The sequence below is a fragment of the Poecilia latipinna genome, unplaced genomic scaffold, assembly GCF_001443285.1.
Source record: "Poecilia latipinna isolate Pla-1442-1.1 unplaced genomic scaffold, P_latipinna-1.0 Scaffold1222, whole genome shotgun sequence".
NCBI classification, from domain to species: domain Eukaryota; kingdom Metazoa; phylum Chordata; class Actinopteri; order Cyprinodontiformes; family Poeciliidae; genus Poecilia; species Poecilia latipinna.
Genome location: NW_015113838.1, coordinates 41,349 through 58,009, shown reverse-complemented (window position 1 = coordinate 58,009; position 16,661 = coordinate 41,349). Strand labels below are relative to the sequence as shown.

The 16,661-nt window shown below is 37.8% G+C and overlaps 2 protein-coding genes across 9 annotated transcripts in view; one reads left to right on the top strand and one right to left on the bottom strand.

Moving 5' to 3' along the window:
• Positions 1-835, bottom strand: part of hnrnpk (heterogeneous nuclear ribonucleoprotein K) — a 15,250-nt gene extending 14,415 nt beyond the window's left edge. For both annotated transcript variants that reach the window (XM_015053990.1, XM_015053991.1), the window contains exon 1: positions 749-835. The gene's annotated coding sequence lies outside the window, so the exon portion shown is untranslated. The remainder of the gene's footprint in view (positions 1-748) is intronic.
• A 93-nt stretch (positions 836-928) lies between these two features.
• Positions 929-11,796, top strand: rmi1 (RMI1, RecQ mediated genome instability 1, homolog (S. cerevisiae)). Of its 7 annotated transcripts, none has more exons than XM_015053987.1 (9): positions 929-1,130; positions 1,510-1,729; positions 3,793-3,903; positions 5,265-5,414; positions 6,692-6,762; positions 6,932-7,055; positions 7,170-7,251; positions 7,780-7,951; positions 9,298-11,796. In XM_015053987.1, the coding sequence occupies exons 2-9, from the start codon at positions 1,568-1,570 to the stop codon at positions 10,466-10,468; spliced, it is 2,043 nt and encodes a 680-aa protein (XP_014909473.1). In that variant the 5' UTR covers positions 929-1,130; positions 1,510-1,567; the 3' UTR covers positions 10,469-11,796. The 7 variants fall into 7 exon arrangements, with proteins under 7 accessions (XP_014909473.1, XP_014909474.1, XP_014909469.1 ...); XM_015053988.1 differs by having other exon boundaries at positions 929-1,178; XM_015053983.1 differs by having other exon boundaries at positions 929-1,198; positions 1,304-1,729.
• Positions 11,797-16,661: the final 4,865 nt, after the last annotated feature.

Below are 16,661 nucleotides of genomic sequence, written 5' to 3'. Positions count from 1 at the left end.
ACACACACACAGATAGACACACACTTTTTTTTTTTTTTTTAAAAATATATATATATATATATATATATATATATATATATATATATATATATATTATGTATTAGTCCTGGATTGGAATTGGATTAGTTCAAATTAAACTGAAGGCAAGTCGTGGAAGTTGGTTTATGATTTACTTCCTCCTGGTTGGCAAATATGCAAAGCGTCCCTCCACTGACTTTAGGCGTGTGAAATACATCAGATCTAGTCGGTGTAAAAATTATAATAACTTTGAGTTAATAGAATACTAAAATAACAGCTTGGTGAGTATCAATTTAGTCCGTGTAGTCGGACTCCGGCTTCGTCGTGCTAAATGGCAGCCGTTGCTTAAGCTTACGGAGCCACGCATTAGCTTAGCGAGCCATTTCCCCGTATTTGAATTCAAAGTTTAATATAAAGTAGCCCTTAACTACTACGAGCATACCATTTTGAGACAACTTATAGATCTAAATTTCAGCTGGCAACTCCAGTTAGAACTATGTTCAGTACAAAGACCAACAGTAACGATTCGAGCTAAAAGCTAGCTAGTTTCGCCATGTTGCCAAGGCAGAGCGCAACCGTAGCTAGGTAGGCCAACTTTTAAGGCACCGGACACAGATGAAACAACAACACGCATAAAACGTACTTTCTCGTAGTTTTAAGTATGCATACCAATTATGTTTAACCAACGGTGCTCGGAAAAAAGCTGAAAATATCGCCAAAAAACACAAACCTGCAGCGTTATCACCTCGCTTGCTTCCTTCCTTCCTTCCTTCTCTTCCGAGCCTGGAAGCGAACAACTCGATGTACTGTGTCCTGATTGGCTGAATGGAAAGCACGTCAACGGTACGACGACTGCCATTGTGTGGAAATATTGCCAATCATGTGAAGAGGGACGTTTCTAACGCCTTATTTCCGGATGTGGATATGCAAAGCTGTATTTCTAGTTTATCCCGTAGGTAAAAAATAATTTACCTGTCAGCCTGATAGTAATTTGCTTGTTGTTATAACTTCTCTTAAAGTAGGCTTGTAATGTTTTATTGGGAAATCGTTGTGCTCCGGATGTTCTGTGGCCATGAACAGCTATTCCCTCGGTCCTGCTAACTGATGTTTTGTTTAGTCAACTTTGGCGCCTTCGTTTCATACTAGCTCGCCTTGTGGATGTAACGCTTTCATTTTCTGCGTAGGTAACTTTACGCAACAATTACTTGAACATGCATACTTTTCTTAATCACAGTATATAATTGCTCTTGTTTTTGATGCCTCTTCTTTTTTTCTTCTTCTTCAGATTATATCCACGCTACACGTTCATATTAGGCATACTTAATATGATAGGTTCTAATGGACCCATACCTCTCACACTCCTATGACAATGGATTTGTATCCGTTGTATAATTACATCCTGAAGTTAAGAAAATCAACTAAATGGTGATAATTCTAAATTAAAGACGGCTGACATAACAAAGTTTAAAAGTTGTCTGTATGTAATTCCAGATAATAGAATACTTGCAGAAAATAGCTGCAATATAAACTGCAGAGAAAGTAGAGGAGGATGGCCCCAGAGACACCGTCAGTAGTACGGGCTACTCAGGCCTGGCTGCAGTCCTCTCGCCATGTACAGGTTCCCTTTGCCTGGCTTGAAGCCTGCGTTGAGTGGATTCAAGGAGAGACTGGAGGAGCAGATCATCTGTCTCAGCAGCAAATCAATCAGCAGGTAGGTACAGCCAGGTCATCACACTCTGGTCTGACAAATCACATCAAAACATTCATTTCAGTACTGTTTCTGTCTCCTTCTTTCTTACTGTCTCTTCAGGTCACACAATTGCTCTACTTGGAAAACATCCATTTGTTTTTACACAGCATTCAGAATGGGCCAGAAATGCATAGTTTAAATCTTGGCGTCAAATGTAATTTCCCCCACCCCCAAGTCATACTAGACTTGGGGGTGAATAGACTATATTAAAAAAAGGGCAAATATTGCTATTAGGAATGAAAAATAAAGCTAGACTGAATAGCTCTCAAATCTGTATTCTTCTCATCCTGAACTGGGCACAATTGGTGCTAAAACAATTGCTTTTAACACAATTAATGTGCATTTGTGTCCTGTCTAATGTATCTATTTAGGCAGCACTATCTGGTTATTTACTTTTATTCCCATAGATATGCATCAAGAAATCAGCTGGTGAGTTGAATGGGACTTGATTGGACCTGACCTGACTTTTTCTGATATTAAGCATCATACAAAACTACCAGTATGATGTACTACAAAGGAGGAGGGGGAGAGTTAGATACTTTAATAATCAGTGAGATGTTTACAATAAAGGGGGAGAAAGCAGAGATCTAAGATACTGTTTTAAAGGAAACTATTAATTGTTTAGTGCTGTGGGTTAGTCCGAGAGAGAGAGAGACATTTTGCAAATAATGGGAAGGGTAAACGGAGAACTACAAAACTGGTCCTGTTTTATCCTTTTGAACTTTTTAACCTCTGGTTTGGCACATAATGTAATGGAATGTAATGTTGGCAATCATTTAGAAAACTCCCAGTTAGCAAAATGCTACCTTCTTTGGAATATACATGAATACTGCTGCTTTTTAGAATGCTAACTTCACCTACCTAGGCCCGGAAGACCATGGAAAATATGTAAAAAAAAAAAAAAATTATCTTATTTTATAGTTAATTAAGAAAAAAACATAATCTTTTGAAATTGTAATTTGTACATTCAAGCTTTGCAAAAAACAGATCAGTAATTGACCACAAACCTCAGTTCATCTCTAGCTAAAACTCACGGAGAGTGTAAGGGACGTGATGGTGATGGAAAATGGCATCATCATTGAAATATTTCGTATTAACAGTGTGCTTGTTTTTATAATATTATGCAGCTTTAGTAGTTTTTTTTGTTGTTTTTTTCAATTTGCAAATGAGAATTTTTAGAAAAAAATGTGAATGTTCCATTTCCCAACTGAAAGCATTTTTGCTTTAACTTTGAAAGCCCATTACCATAATTACTTAATAGTTACAACCGAGAACAATAAGATCAAATCTCGGTATGTGCCGATCATGTGGAATAAAATGACACCTCCTCGTCTGAAAATCCCTGGTTTCTGTTGCAACAGATAGCGGAGAAGAATTTTAGTGTAAACAGCACGTATCCATCATGCCGGGTGTCAGCTGTACCAGCTGGTGGTGGCGTCATGTGGGGTATGTTTTCTTGCACTGACGCATCTCTCATACGCCACAGTGGACTGAAATATTGCTACTGAGCAGCTGTGTCCTTCCAGGGCCAAAGTCTATCTCTTTTCAGATACTTGTCGAAGATATTGCTTAATTTTTCGGGGGGTGGAGGGCACATAGTCTCGTTATGGTTCCAGGACGACCATGTTATCAGTTTATTAAGGTAGCCCACATGGTTCCCAGATGCCAATCATTCCAGAGCACTTATTTATTTATTTTTTTTAATTTTATTTTATTTTTTTTGACGCACACGTACTTGTGCAGTCATTGGTAAGAAATGAATAAGCTGCAGGGATTTGATCACGCTACTGAGTCAATGCACCTCAAACACCCCGTGACGAGGCTAATATTTCTGTTAAATCATTGCTTTGACTAACTCAGACTTTAACTCAGACTTTTCAACATGCATCATTTGACCTCCCATAGGGCCAGTTTTGATTAGCCATCTGACAATGAACAATAATTCCACGGTCAATCGTCTGTGTGAAATTAAGAGATTTGGTACGAGTGTCACTTAAAACTATCTGTTTGATGCTCAATTTTAGGTCTTGGATCAGTGGCTGCTGACAGATCTGAGAGACCTGGATCACCCGGTTCTCCCTGAAGGGCTCGCTCAGGCCCAGAAGACAGAACTCAATGGCACCTTTTGTGTCCAGGTGCTGTGTTTTTTTTTTTGTTTTGTTTTGTTTTGTTTTTTTTTCTTAAATGCATTATTTTCTCTTTCGCTTGGGATTGCGGAAGTCTGACCAAAAACCTAAAACTATATTTAAAAAAAAAAAGATGATGAAACAACATTTTGTGTTTAAAAAGAGATCTACAATATTTTAAGCTGTTCCTTATCTGACGACAACTGTAGTTTTTTATGAAAACCACTTGAGGCCTAATCTAATAAAACAATAGAATGCTTCATTTTAAAATACTCATTACAGCGAAAATAAACATGGTTTCAGGTAAGTACATATTCATATTGCCAACGTGACCCAGTATGACTGCAGAACTATGAATTATTATGAGTATGGATGCTTTGTGTGGCATAAATATCAGCAAATTAAGATAAATCAGATTTTAGCTAGACAGCACGCAGACCGGTTGAGAAAAAGATGAGCAATTATATAACCGGTGTTGCTGCCTTGTTTCATCATATTAGGTACATTTCCTGAAAAAAATAAAATGTGAAAACTAGATTATTGAAGACCAAAATGGTAAAAATAAAATCAAATATATTTTAGTGCGGGTTATAATCTCAGTCCCAATCCTTTCCCTCCTCAGCTTTGGCTATATGTTTTTGCTTATAATCTCAAATAAATATGGAAACTCAGGAAATAAAGTCAAACAATAAGCCTTGTTGAATTCATTATAAATGAAAACATTATGAAAAAGGGGTACAAGTTCCTTAAATGCAGAAAACAGCATTGTGTCAGAAAACACTTGAAGTTTTTTAAAATTATTATTTCTTTGGAAAGTACTTTGGACTCCCCAGAGGAAAATGCCTTCATACCGCACACTTCTGCCTATGATTGACTTCTGTGTTCATTTGATGTACTATTTTAAGCAAAAACTGTTACAAAAAAAAAAAAGAAGAAGCGCACTATCTGTTGATTTGCAGTGCATCTGGTTCCGAAATTATTTAAACACCAACCCAAGTGTACAGAAATACACATCTCAGATCCAACCTTTTCTGTCTTTCTCAAGCAAATATTGAACCAAATTAGGGAAATTTGTGGAAAACTAAATACACCCTGAATACATTTCTTACATTAAAAATGGCTTAGAATCCCAGAACCACAAGTTCAAAAGCGTCCAAAATGATAGTTCCTAGACTAGGTATAATTTAATATTTTTCCTGATAGTCAGGTATGGAGGGTTAATCGAATTTTCATCCATTACAGTACAGGCAAAAAAATTAAACTCGGCCTCTTAACCAAAAAGTACAATGTGAAAAAAAAGCTACTGGATGATCACAAAATAATTGTGAAGGCAACATGAACCATAGCTGATTAGTCTCCTTTTGCTTCAGGTTGACTCATTGCTGGATGTCAGTCAGCCTGCATATGGTCAGCTGCAGAAGTGGAGGGGTACAGACTGCACCAATGATGAGGTCTCCGCTGTCACACAGACCACTCAGAGGCCCTGGGAGGCCAAAGCGACCCGCATGCTGCTGCTCCAGGTCACAGTCACTTCTCCGTTACGGCTTATGAGAAAATGCATTTCTGTGTTGTTCTTTAGAAATGAAAAGAAACAAGAATGCCATGCCTTCTTACATAAACACGTGAAAGCATAGGGAGAGAACATAATAAGTAGGTTTTCTCAATCTCTTTTTTTTATAACAACCTGATTTTTTCATTTATTTATTTTTTTCAAAAGGTTTCCTTGGAAGAGGGCTTTAATTGAAGGCGTTTTTCATTGACGTGCTTACTGGTTTTAGCACTTTGACGCTAAAAGAATATGAACACTGAACTTCTGAATGGCTGCACAATATTTGCTGCTAAGACCCCACTTCATCTTTTATTCAGTACGATGGTGAATGCGTCTGCTGCTCTTTCTGAATCAGAGTGATAGGATGCAGTCAATGAGAGCACAAAGAGGAGTAAATTGTAGAGATGTCTTATTGTGATGTTTATCGTAAGACAATCATTTTCTTTGAATTTGTGCATACTTTATAGCGCTAACATTATTTTGAAAAGTTTCAAAAGTTCCTTGTTTTTTCTGCTGCTTATATTTTTCCAGACTAAAAGATTTACAGCACATAACTGAAACAAAATCTTTACTTACACTTTGTGTGTAAAGACGCATAACCCTTTTTCTCTCTGTCTGATATTTATTCAGACTAAATCGTTCCTGTTTCAGGTCCGTTTGGATTACCAAAATTGTTTGTAGAATGCTAGAATTATAAAGGTTTTTATTTTTTTTAGCAATTACTTTCATCCAAATCAAAAGTTTACATACAGAATAATAACCATAAATTTAAACAGCTTTGGTATTTGGATTTTGTAAGTTTCTAATTAACTTAAGGGCACAGATGCAGAGGAGACACACGTCAGCAACATCTCAAACATAGTGCTTGAACTGCACGTCATTAAAAGCAAAAATTGATGTTCCAAATGAACAGTAATCCCAAGCATACAGATAAATTATCTACAAAGTGGCCTTAGGACGAGAAAGTCAAATGTTTTGGAGTTACCATCACAAAGCCCTGATCTCAGACTAATTATACAATTTCTTTCAGTCCTAAGAAAACATGTGAAAAATGTCTGAAGTTGAGGAAAGTTAAACAACAGCCTTAAAAATTCTTATTCTCATCCTGGTATCTAACAAGTCATTTTTAATTATTATTTGTTGTATGTAAATACTGTAGTTTTTTTCTGTGAATTCTGCAAAGGTTTGAATATGTGAATGCTAAAGATGCTGCATCTAGCATGAAAACATGATATATTTGCTCTGCAGATTACAGACGGAGTTCAGAGCTTGGAGGCCATGGAGTATCAATCCATCCCTGCGCTCAGTTCAACACTCAGGTTATCAACAGACTTACAAAGCATTAACTGCTTAAGTTTCTATCTTTACAGAATCACCAAACATTCAATAATTATAACTGCTACAGCTTATTTCTAATTCGTGTTTTCATATTATTGTGTGCATTTTTAGCAACTTGTTAATTTTCTAAGATGCTGTGAACTTTCTTAGGCCTGGAGCAAAGCTGCAGTTGCAAGGCAAGATGGTTTGCAGACTTGGTGTTGTGCTTTTGGGGCCGTCCAATGTAAAGATCCTGGGTGGTGAGGTGGAGGACTTGGTGGAGAGGAATACTCAGGTTAGCTTTGCATAGAGATGTTGGATTTTTCTTGTATTTGTTCTGAATCTTTAAAACTCATTCTTTCTGTTTTTTTTATAACAGTAATTGCGCACATCTATTATTCCACGACAGGGCCGGGTGTTGTGCCGGACGCTGGGCCTCCCAGAGCCAGAGCAGCAGCAAGACGAAGAGGCTTCGATGCAACCACGACAAGGTGGAACCACAAGAGTTTAAGGATCTTTGATGAAGGGCGATATGAACATTTTCGTAATATGTTGTTGTAGCATTATATTAATGAGAAAAGGGATGACAAAAAATATGTTTATTACTTTTCAGTCTTATTTTAAGTAACTGGCTGTGACTACATGCCACAGCAAACGCTGCCCCATAAATGCTACTGTTGAAAAATATATTCACATTTGAAATTGGCTTTTTCAGAACACCAGTCACATAAAGAAGTTTGATTTATTCTCATTTACTGATGTTTATTAATGCTCTCATGGAACAAACAGTGGCGAAAACAATACAAATAACAATTTTGAAAATGCTGTCAGTTTTTCAATTTAGTATGGCAGCAATAAATAAAAATTCATATAATATATTTTTCATGATAATCACTACAATAATGATCCACCCATATTAAGTAAATTAATTTTGTTATAATAAATCAGCTAGATGAGAATACCCCGTCTTTTGTAATAAAAATGATCATAATTTTTATTTATTTTTTTGGTCTTTGAAGACAACCAGGCAGTGGAGGAACTGGAGGTGGACGATGCAGAGCTGCTGGCCAGTCTGGAGGAACACAGTGAGGCTGAAGTCCTTCAGGTTCAGCCATCTAGAGATAGTGGTTATGGGACCGTGCAGGAGACCTCGACTCTGTCCTCCGTTGTCGGGGACATTGTCTCATTCAGGTCAGTGATCAACTGTCCCAATATGTTGTGCTTAATTTTTTTTTTGTTTGTTTTTTTTGTTCGGTTATATACAAGTAAAATTAAATAGTTTACATACTCGTCTTTGAAGAAAATGGACAAAATGTTGGGGTGACATGTCTGTGCTTGATCTCAGGTTCCCATTATTAACATCATGCCACTTGGTACAACAAATGCAATACCTGCTCTATGTAACATCTCCACTCTGTATTTTAACTCTCAGAGAGTTTCCAGTTGGGCCTCTCTGGTGTCTGTCCTTCTTGCAGATCCAATCATTTACATCCCAATTTCGGTCCATCACATTAAAGACCAAATCATGCCCAAATGTAACAATTTCTTCCAGGTGCTTCACTGTTTTGTCAGTTGGTGTGTCTCTGCTGAAAAACAAGCTCCATGTGTCTTGGCAAAGGACTGCGGTAGAGATCCACCAATCCGTTCAAGTGTTGGCCTGCCAACACCTATTTTAGACTATTTTAACTACTGTAATTTAAGGTGATATAACGTTTGCTATCACAATATAATTTTCTTGCCTTCTTGCCATAATCAGTATATAATTGTTTATTTGAAACGGAGGCGAAAGCACAACGCCTGCAAAAGAGTGGTCACCGTAAACCAAGATTTTATATGTATTTTGAAACAAAGACAGAATTATTACTATTATTGTTTAGGTTCTTATAGTTATTACCACATCGCTAAACCAAATTAGCTTAGCCCAAACAAGCTTTTAACACTTCCAGATAATGTTCCATGACAGACAGAGATTGAAAGCTCAGGATGATTAAACAGAACAATTTTGCCATAAAACATTCAGCCTTCCTGGTGTCTGTTGAAAGTCTTGCTCTCTTGCTTCCTCACAGCCTGAATGAACCGCAGACTTTTTTTAGAAAACATAGTTGCCCATAAAGTAGCCTTTTAAATTTCTGTGCAGTCCTATGATGGTATTTTAAAAACAAAACACTGAACTATCAAAAATAAAGTCTTATTCAGTAACAACTTCCCATGCCAACCATGTCAGTGCTTAACCTTTGTTGTGCTTATGTTTGGTGCGTTTACTGGTTCGAAGAAAAGTTGGGATTTTTCAGTTTCCAACAGACTGGTCGTGCTGGAAATCAGTTTGTTCTGATTGTCTACTAATTTCTTGTTACATGTCTAGATTAAATTGGAAAACAATTAATAATTTCTGTCACGGCTTGTAAACTATGTTGTTATATTTCCATAAATGCAAATGTAGCAAGTTGGGGTCCATATTCTTACAGCAGCTACTGTATATCTTATCAGAAACATTTTCTTTGCAATATTTTGGAAAATAATTGATTTGTATCTTTTAGGAGTCAAACTTCCTCTCCTTTTCACAGATCTGGTTCAACACAAACTAACAGGGGTGGGTCAGTTCGAAGAAACGAGGATGACGAGGACCTCGTTGAGTTGTTCCACTCTGACGTGATGGATCAAAATAGCCAAGAAGACAACATGGCAAATGATGAATTTCCTGATGAAGACTTTCCCCTGGACGAGTTAGACAGCGTTATATTACAGGAAAGTGGAAACGTTGACAACGATCATAGAAGCACACATCAGAATAACAGAATATTAGAAAATCAAAGCGGTGTGGAAAGAGCAACAAAAGCCCCACCTGTTCGATTTGAGGCGCAAACTTCACATGGATCTGGGACATTTGAAGGGTCTGTTCCCTCCAGATCCCTGAAAAGAGATCATCAAGGATTCATTAGGGAGGCTTCAACGACGTCCAAAGCCTTCTTTTCTCCATTAGCCTTAGAGACATCCAAAGAGTTGGGATTGGGTGTTAATGATGACGATTTTATGGATGAAGACACGGACTGTCTTTTTCAAGAAGTTGAGCCCAATCCGGTGCAAAGGCAGCGGCTTAGGGGACTGTCTCAAATCTCTGCTAAAGAACAATTTGGAAGAGCTAGAGAAAGCAACACCAGCTCTAGCCTTTCCTGGATGTCCCCAAAAACTGTGACTGGAACACCTCAAGAGAAAACTCACAGTTTAAACGCTGCAGAAGGTGATCTTAGCGTCCCTGCACTCACTCTGACATCTGCACCTTTTACCTATTTATGCTTACTTGACAAGCTTCTGTCTAAACCACGTTCACAACCCACTGAGGTCCGCGTCAAAGCCTTCATTGTGACTCTGCTGGGAAAGCTGACCAGCAGTAATGGAGTCTGGAGTGTTTCTGCTTCTATATCTGATGGGACTGGTTACCTGGATGTGGAGTTATCCAATGAGGTTTTGACAGGTTTACTGGGGTTCTCCGTAGCAGAGAAGACGGCTCTGAAGCGCGACCCGTCGCGCAGGGGGGAGCTAGACTCCGGCATGCGTAGATGCCAGGAAGAGCTGGTGGACATGTGCTGCATCATGACGATCGTCGCGAAGCCAGGCGACGGGAGAGCCGTGGTGGCCAAGGCTCAACCAGTCAGCGAGAGAGTGCTGCGGGAGCTGGAGCAGAGGGTGAGGGAAAGTAAACGCAGCTGAGTGGAAGTGGGTGAAAATGAGAAAATTACCTCCAATGGAAACGTTAAATTGCCCTTCGGCAGAGATGAAAAATTGCCAATAAAGCTATGATCAAAATTGATGATCAACCTGGCCCTCTGCTACATTTTTGACAGCAGAAGGTGTGAACTGGGAGTCTGATGATCTGATGATCTTGTGTTGCAATGCATCCCATCTGCTATACGCGAACGCAGCATTCTGCTGTTTGGCATTAGTGGGTTTAATTCTTCTATTTATTGTGCTACTACAGGTTGTAGATCTACTGTGTTGCGTTTAGTTTACAGAAGAAAGAGGGTATCTAAATACTCACATGCACCTATTAGCTGAATGTTGGTTTAAACAACCCAGTTTTAAGCATGACACATTCTGTGCAGCATTGAAAACTACACAGAGAGAAGAGCGGAGACGAGAGTAGGGATTTGGGGGTGTTCATGTTCTGATTACAGTAATGAATTGCCAGTCTATGCATTCATGCAGCACGACCATTACTTTTCACTGAAAAGTGATTGAATAGGCAAGGGCAGCATGGGTCTTTAATAAACTTCCTCAGAGGAGAATGAAAGGAAAGCAGGGGATAAAGGAGAGGCGATGAGCTTTGATTATTTCTCTCCTCTCCAGAGCCACGTCCATGGTTTTGGTTTTAAATGTAATGATTTGTTTGTTTTTTTGTTTTTTTTTTGCTCCAAGTACTGGAAATAAAAAGATATCAAAAGGTTTATCATATCAGACTTTGCTTCATGTTTTTTCCACTTGTATCTGTGAGCTGGGGGAATACATCTATTTAAGCTTTCTTTTAGTAACTAAGTTACTATTGCGCTGACGTGTTGCAAAACCAGCTTTTTCTCTCCTACTTCATATGGTTTGTAACGGTTCTGTTATAGCGGAAGCACCTTGCTGCTGATATTGAAGGGTCTAAACTTACCCATCCCATAATTTGCGCGAGGTTTGTAACGGGCTGCTTTCCGGTGCAGCCAGTTATTCACAGTGAACATTCATTCATACTTATTATCCACCGCATTTTTCACAGGATATTAGTTTTTAAATTATTCTTCTTAAAAGCCAAAGGTATTTCCTTTGGCTTCCAGGCATTCATAATGAGGTGATTGTTCCAAACCCTTCCACAAAGAAGACCTCTCAATCTCTGTTCCTATCTAATGTACTGTTTACACAGTAAGGCATAATTGTGATGTTTATAAGGAATTGTTTTTTTTTAAAACTGTTCTATGCATATATATTCAGCCCCAGAGTCAATACTTTGTAGAAGCAATTACAGCTGCAGATCTTTTGAGGTTTCATGCCTGTGCCAGTTTTGCTTCTCTATAGGATAATTTTTTTTTTTTTGCCTCTCGAGCTCAACCAGATCGGAGACTATTTGAGTTCTGCCAAAGCTAACAATTCGATTTAGGTCTGGCCTTTGGTTGAACTATTCTAAAATGTTAACATGCTATAAAATAAATCAATTCATTGTAACTCTTGCTGTATGTTTATCCATGCTTTTTCACTATACACAGCATTTATCAATTAAGCGAGAAAGCTATCTTTTGGTTATGTTGAAGAATTTTTGAACAACTTCCTGATCTTAACTCTGGGAATATTTTTGGGGACGACCCTGTCCTGTTTGAACACAGCTGAGCCCCAGTGCACAAAGCGGTGTCCGTCAAGACATGGATGAGCAAAATTGAAGTGGAAAGCCTGAGTGGCCTCTCCGTTGCCTCAACACAACAGAGTAGATTAATTAGAGCAGATGCTGTGCTGTTTGTCCAAAATCAGGGTCTGATTTTACTAGTGTTCTGGAAGAGTCCAAAACTTTATTTTAAAGCTCTTCCAGGAATGTCTAAGCTGCTACAGATGCCAAGGGTGGAAGAATATCAGATTTACCCCTGTGGATTAAAACTGGGATGTCACTCAGGGTTAACTGTGCATGAAGGCAGACAGATGAATACTTCTGGCAACATATAGGGTGTGCTTTCTCCAGGCATCTCTGGTTTATCTCCGGATATTGCAGTTTCCCCTCACGGTCTAAAACCATGTATCTAAGCTAACTGCTATAAATTGCACTTAGGTCTGGGCATGTATGTGTGTGAATCATTGTCAGATGGACCAGGAACTTGGCTGCAGTGTGTCGTGCCGGTCCTGTATTGGCTGAAGGGAATGTGCTCCAGCTTCCATGTGATCCTGAACGAGGATCAGATAAAATTAGAAAATAAACAAAAGGGAGGAGAATTTCTGCGAGCATAATGCACAAACATAAAACACAAGGAGCGAACTAATGGTCTTACAATTAATGTTGTTTGTGGCTTCAGTTTGTTGCATTTATTTGGAGCCATAAATATTTTTACTTTGATGGAATGCTAAAAAAAAAAAAAAAAAAGAGAAACCCTCGTGATCATATGATTCCTGGTTTTCTCTGATCCTGAGAGATGAGCACCCCAGGTGGTGGATGAACTAATGCAATTATCATGATTTAGTGAGAGCAGTGTGCTGCTCTGTGATTGTTTCAGAGGGTTGAGTCTAAATTCAGCACTGAAAGGAGGTAATCTGACACTTTTGAACGCATGTACATAGTAGTTTATTTATTTATTTTTTTTATTATTAGGTTTTCTTTCTTTGCTCATGGTGTAGGCATAGTCTACAAGTCATCTGGCTCATAGTGCAACACAGTGCTTCAGTGAGCATGAGATGCCATTTTCACACATGGATTGGTGACCACACAGTGTGAATCTTTAAGTGAGCTGGAGAAGACTTTACGGAGCAGTTCAACTCTTTCTCTTGTTATTTTAGGAACTATCAGTAAGCACAAATGGGATCTGAAATAGTGTTGCATTGTGTGACTTCATCAAAACAATGTTATTGCATGCTGGGCTTTTGTCTATGCAATGTACTGATAACACAACAATACAGTCTTAATTGGACTATGTGGACAAAAACTCACAATTTTAGTGTGATTTAGACTGATGCAGATTCTGCAACCTCTTTGAACTTTTCTCTTAAAGTCACAGTAATACCACAGTAGTTTATTGGGATGTTTTGTGACAGACCAAGTCAAAACCAGGGATGATTGTAACCATCAACCATTTAGGGAACAGAGAGGGAGTCTTTCAGTGTTTAGCTGCTCCCTCCCAGCCCTTCATGGTGGATGTCAGGTGCTGAAAGCTGATCTGATCCAGTGTTATTGAGAAAAAAAACAGAAGATTTTTTCTCTTTTGACCAGAGGCAAACTTTGTTTGACCACTGGAGTTAGGCACCAACAACCCTCATGATCCCAGAAGGGAAAAGCATGTTGGAAAATGGACAGATGGTAAACTTTGTTTGGCACTTATGTGTTTTTTCTAGAATCATATGACTAATGTCAATTAATAGCTTTTCAAACAACGTGTGTTGCATTTGTCCTCAGCTAATTCCAAAGCACAATGCTAATGCAGTTAGCTAAACGGTGCAGGGTGTGGTTGTATTAATTTACAAAAACGTGGCATTAGTCAAGAAAGTAATCGATGCTATTATGGATTGTAGAAAAAAAAACAAGGGTATTTTATACAACAGTTTGAGAAATCCCCCAAAATCAAGGAGATACAACCATCCTTTGTCTGCCATGTTGATTGGAAGATGATTTTCAGTGTTTTTTTTTCTTCTTGTTTGTTTCTTTTTTTAACAAAAAAAATATCCTGCAAAACTCGCTGTGCATTTGGGTTCAGTTCTATTTCGAACCACCTTTCACTAAGTAGTGAAAGGTGGTTCACCACTTAGTGATCTTTAGTCTTTAGTTCTGCAACTAAATAAGCTTCCTTGCTACTCCTCCGAGCAAATGTGTTGTATTTACCAGTGATCATGTGTTCCTCACAATAACAGAAAAATAACACATATCCATAATGGCTCCTCTTTCACTCGTCTGTGATTACAATGTCACACCTTCTAACAGCAGACCTTTAGAGAGCTCAAATATCTTCTTTATACTGTAAAAAACTCCAGAAACACACCTGGATTTGTATCATCTGTTTATTTGTAATAACAGATGATACAACAAATTTGAAGTAATATTTCTCAGACCCGATGACATCTCAACAAGCATCTCATAAAATATATTTATGCTGAAAGATTAATATAAAGATATGAAAACATAAGAGAATATCTAACACTGCAGGATCTTCTGTCAAATGCTTCAACTACTGTGTTTTATTCAGAACTTTAATTTACCGACAATAATTTCATGATCAGCATGATGGCCATTACACGTTTTTAAGAACATAAAGTTGTATACAATTTTCATAAAATACAATTTACTTTGAGTCTTTTCACAAAGTTTAGTTAAATCAAAGATTCTTAAGGCTAAAAATGCCTGTGTGTGATAATGAGCAAAACTACAGGAAGGAAATAGGAATGTACATTAAAACCTGATGTTTTACCGTTTACTGTTGTGTTACTGTATGTTCCACGTAGACGCAGGTTATTATCCTGCTCTGCAGTGCACACTTCCATTCAGGTAGCCGCTCTCGGCTCATTAGGGGCTAATTGAGTTGAATGTCTAAATCAGGACCCTGCCATGCATGTTGATGGCCTGTTATGAACTAATGAAGCTGGATATAGGAAAAAGGGCGGCCAAGAATGAAAAAAAAAGAAGAATCCAAAGGCAGATACAAGTGGAATAAATATTGGATGATAGAGTAAGTGAAATGAGGAAGAGGAGCTTTGTCTCAGCAAAGATGTTGCTGCAGTCAAACATCTAAAAGGCTCATGAACAGGAAACTCACAATGGCTGTTTATTTTCAACAAAATTACAATATGAGTGTTGTATTCCTGCTGGATGAACCAGGAAAGGAGAGAAAAAAAATAAAACTAAGGTCTAGTTGTTCTTCATCACAGAGCAGAGGGATTTTTTTTACTTTTGCTCAGCCTAAAATATAACGTATCCAATATAACAAAAAAAACCCTTCAAATTCTTGTTTTTTTTTTTTTATTAAATCTAATTATTTCAGTTTCACAAACCTTAGGAGGTTTGTGAACAACAACAAAAGCTGAGGGGTTTTAATCTTATTTTGTTCTTATTATACAGTATATGATTTATGCGCATGATTTGAAACTTAAAAGTTTTGTAAAGCTCAAGCACAAATTAACCCAATTAGATTTCAATGAGCATAATTTAGGAAGCTAATCCAAAAAAAAACAAAAAAACATTTAAATTAAGTACTGTAAATAATAATACTACTAAAAGAAAAAAAAAACACTTTCACTCCAGTGCAGTGCTCTTACTGTAATTAAATTCTAGCTAATTAGCTATACTTTATTTACAGGTTTGATTTCATTTGTGAGGAGAGCGAAGAAGAAAAAGGACTCGAATGAAAAAAGATTGCTAAAATTTCTTTCTTTTTTTAAAAAAAAAACGTTCTTTGCTTATCAACTATAATACTTGTATCCTGTGAGTGTGTGAGTTCATTGGAGGACTGGACAGCAGAATATGATGAGGAAATTACAATTTTTGAGTCTATAAAAGTTTCTCATGCAGGGGCACAGGATAATTGATATATTTCAAAGTCTGCACAAGAAAGTGCCTCCCTGCCCTAATAGCTTTCCATTTTGAACCTTATTTTTTTTAGATTATGTTAGTTTTCCACTTCTGTGTTGGTTTGGAGTAGTCAAAGGGAAAAAAAAATCATCCTCTATGAGTTTTGGAAGTACCTTTCCCAAATTACTGATAGCAGGCAAATGAAGGAGCCTAAGACAGGAAGGACAGAGCACACACATCACTACACAGAGCACCATGAGCACCATGATAATTTCTCTAATGTTCATCTATCTGCACTCTGCCAATTACAAATATCCATGGAAAAAAGTACATGAGCAATCCTAATGCTCTTTCTGCTGTAGCAGCTGTAATTTTCTTTGCCCTATTACATTCAGTAATGAAAAATCCACTTAGACAGCTCAACTTCTCTTTTAGGCCTCCATCAAAATGAGCAAATGGTTTCTCGTCATGGCAAAAGCATACCTCTTTATATCTGTGCATGTGTGTTGGACTCTGTGTGCCTGTGCATGCGTGTGTGTGTGTGTGTGTGCAAGCTTTTTTTTATGATTAAGATATGAATCATTAAAGAACAGAATACGAAAAAATGCACTTATTTATTTTGAATTGGCCTCTTCTGGATGGATGGACGGACGGACGAATGGACACTTAGAAAAAATC

What these genes read in the sequence shown, in the direction of transcription:
- rmi1 (XM_015053987.1), top strand. Translation starts at nt 1,568, where the DNA reads ATGGCCCCAGAGACACCGTCAGTAGTACGGGCTACTCAGGCCTGGCTG. An exon ending in AGCAGCAAATCAATCAGCAG is followed by an intron (nt 1,730 to 3,792) that starts GTAGGTACAGCC and finishes GCTCAATTTTAG; the next exon opens with GTCTTGGATCAGTGGCTGCT. An exon ending in GGGGACATTGTCTCATTCAG is followed by an intron (nt 7,952 to 9,297) that starts GTCAGTGATCAA and finishes TGTATCTTTTAG; the next exon opens with GAGTCAAACTTCCTCTCCTT.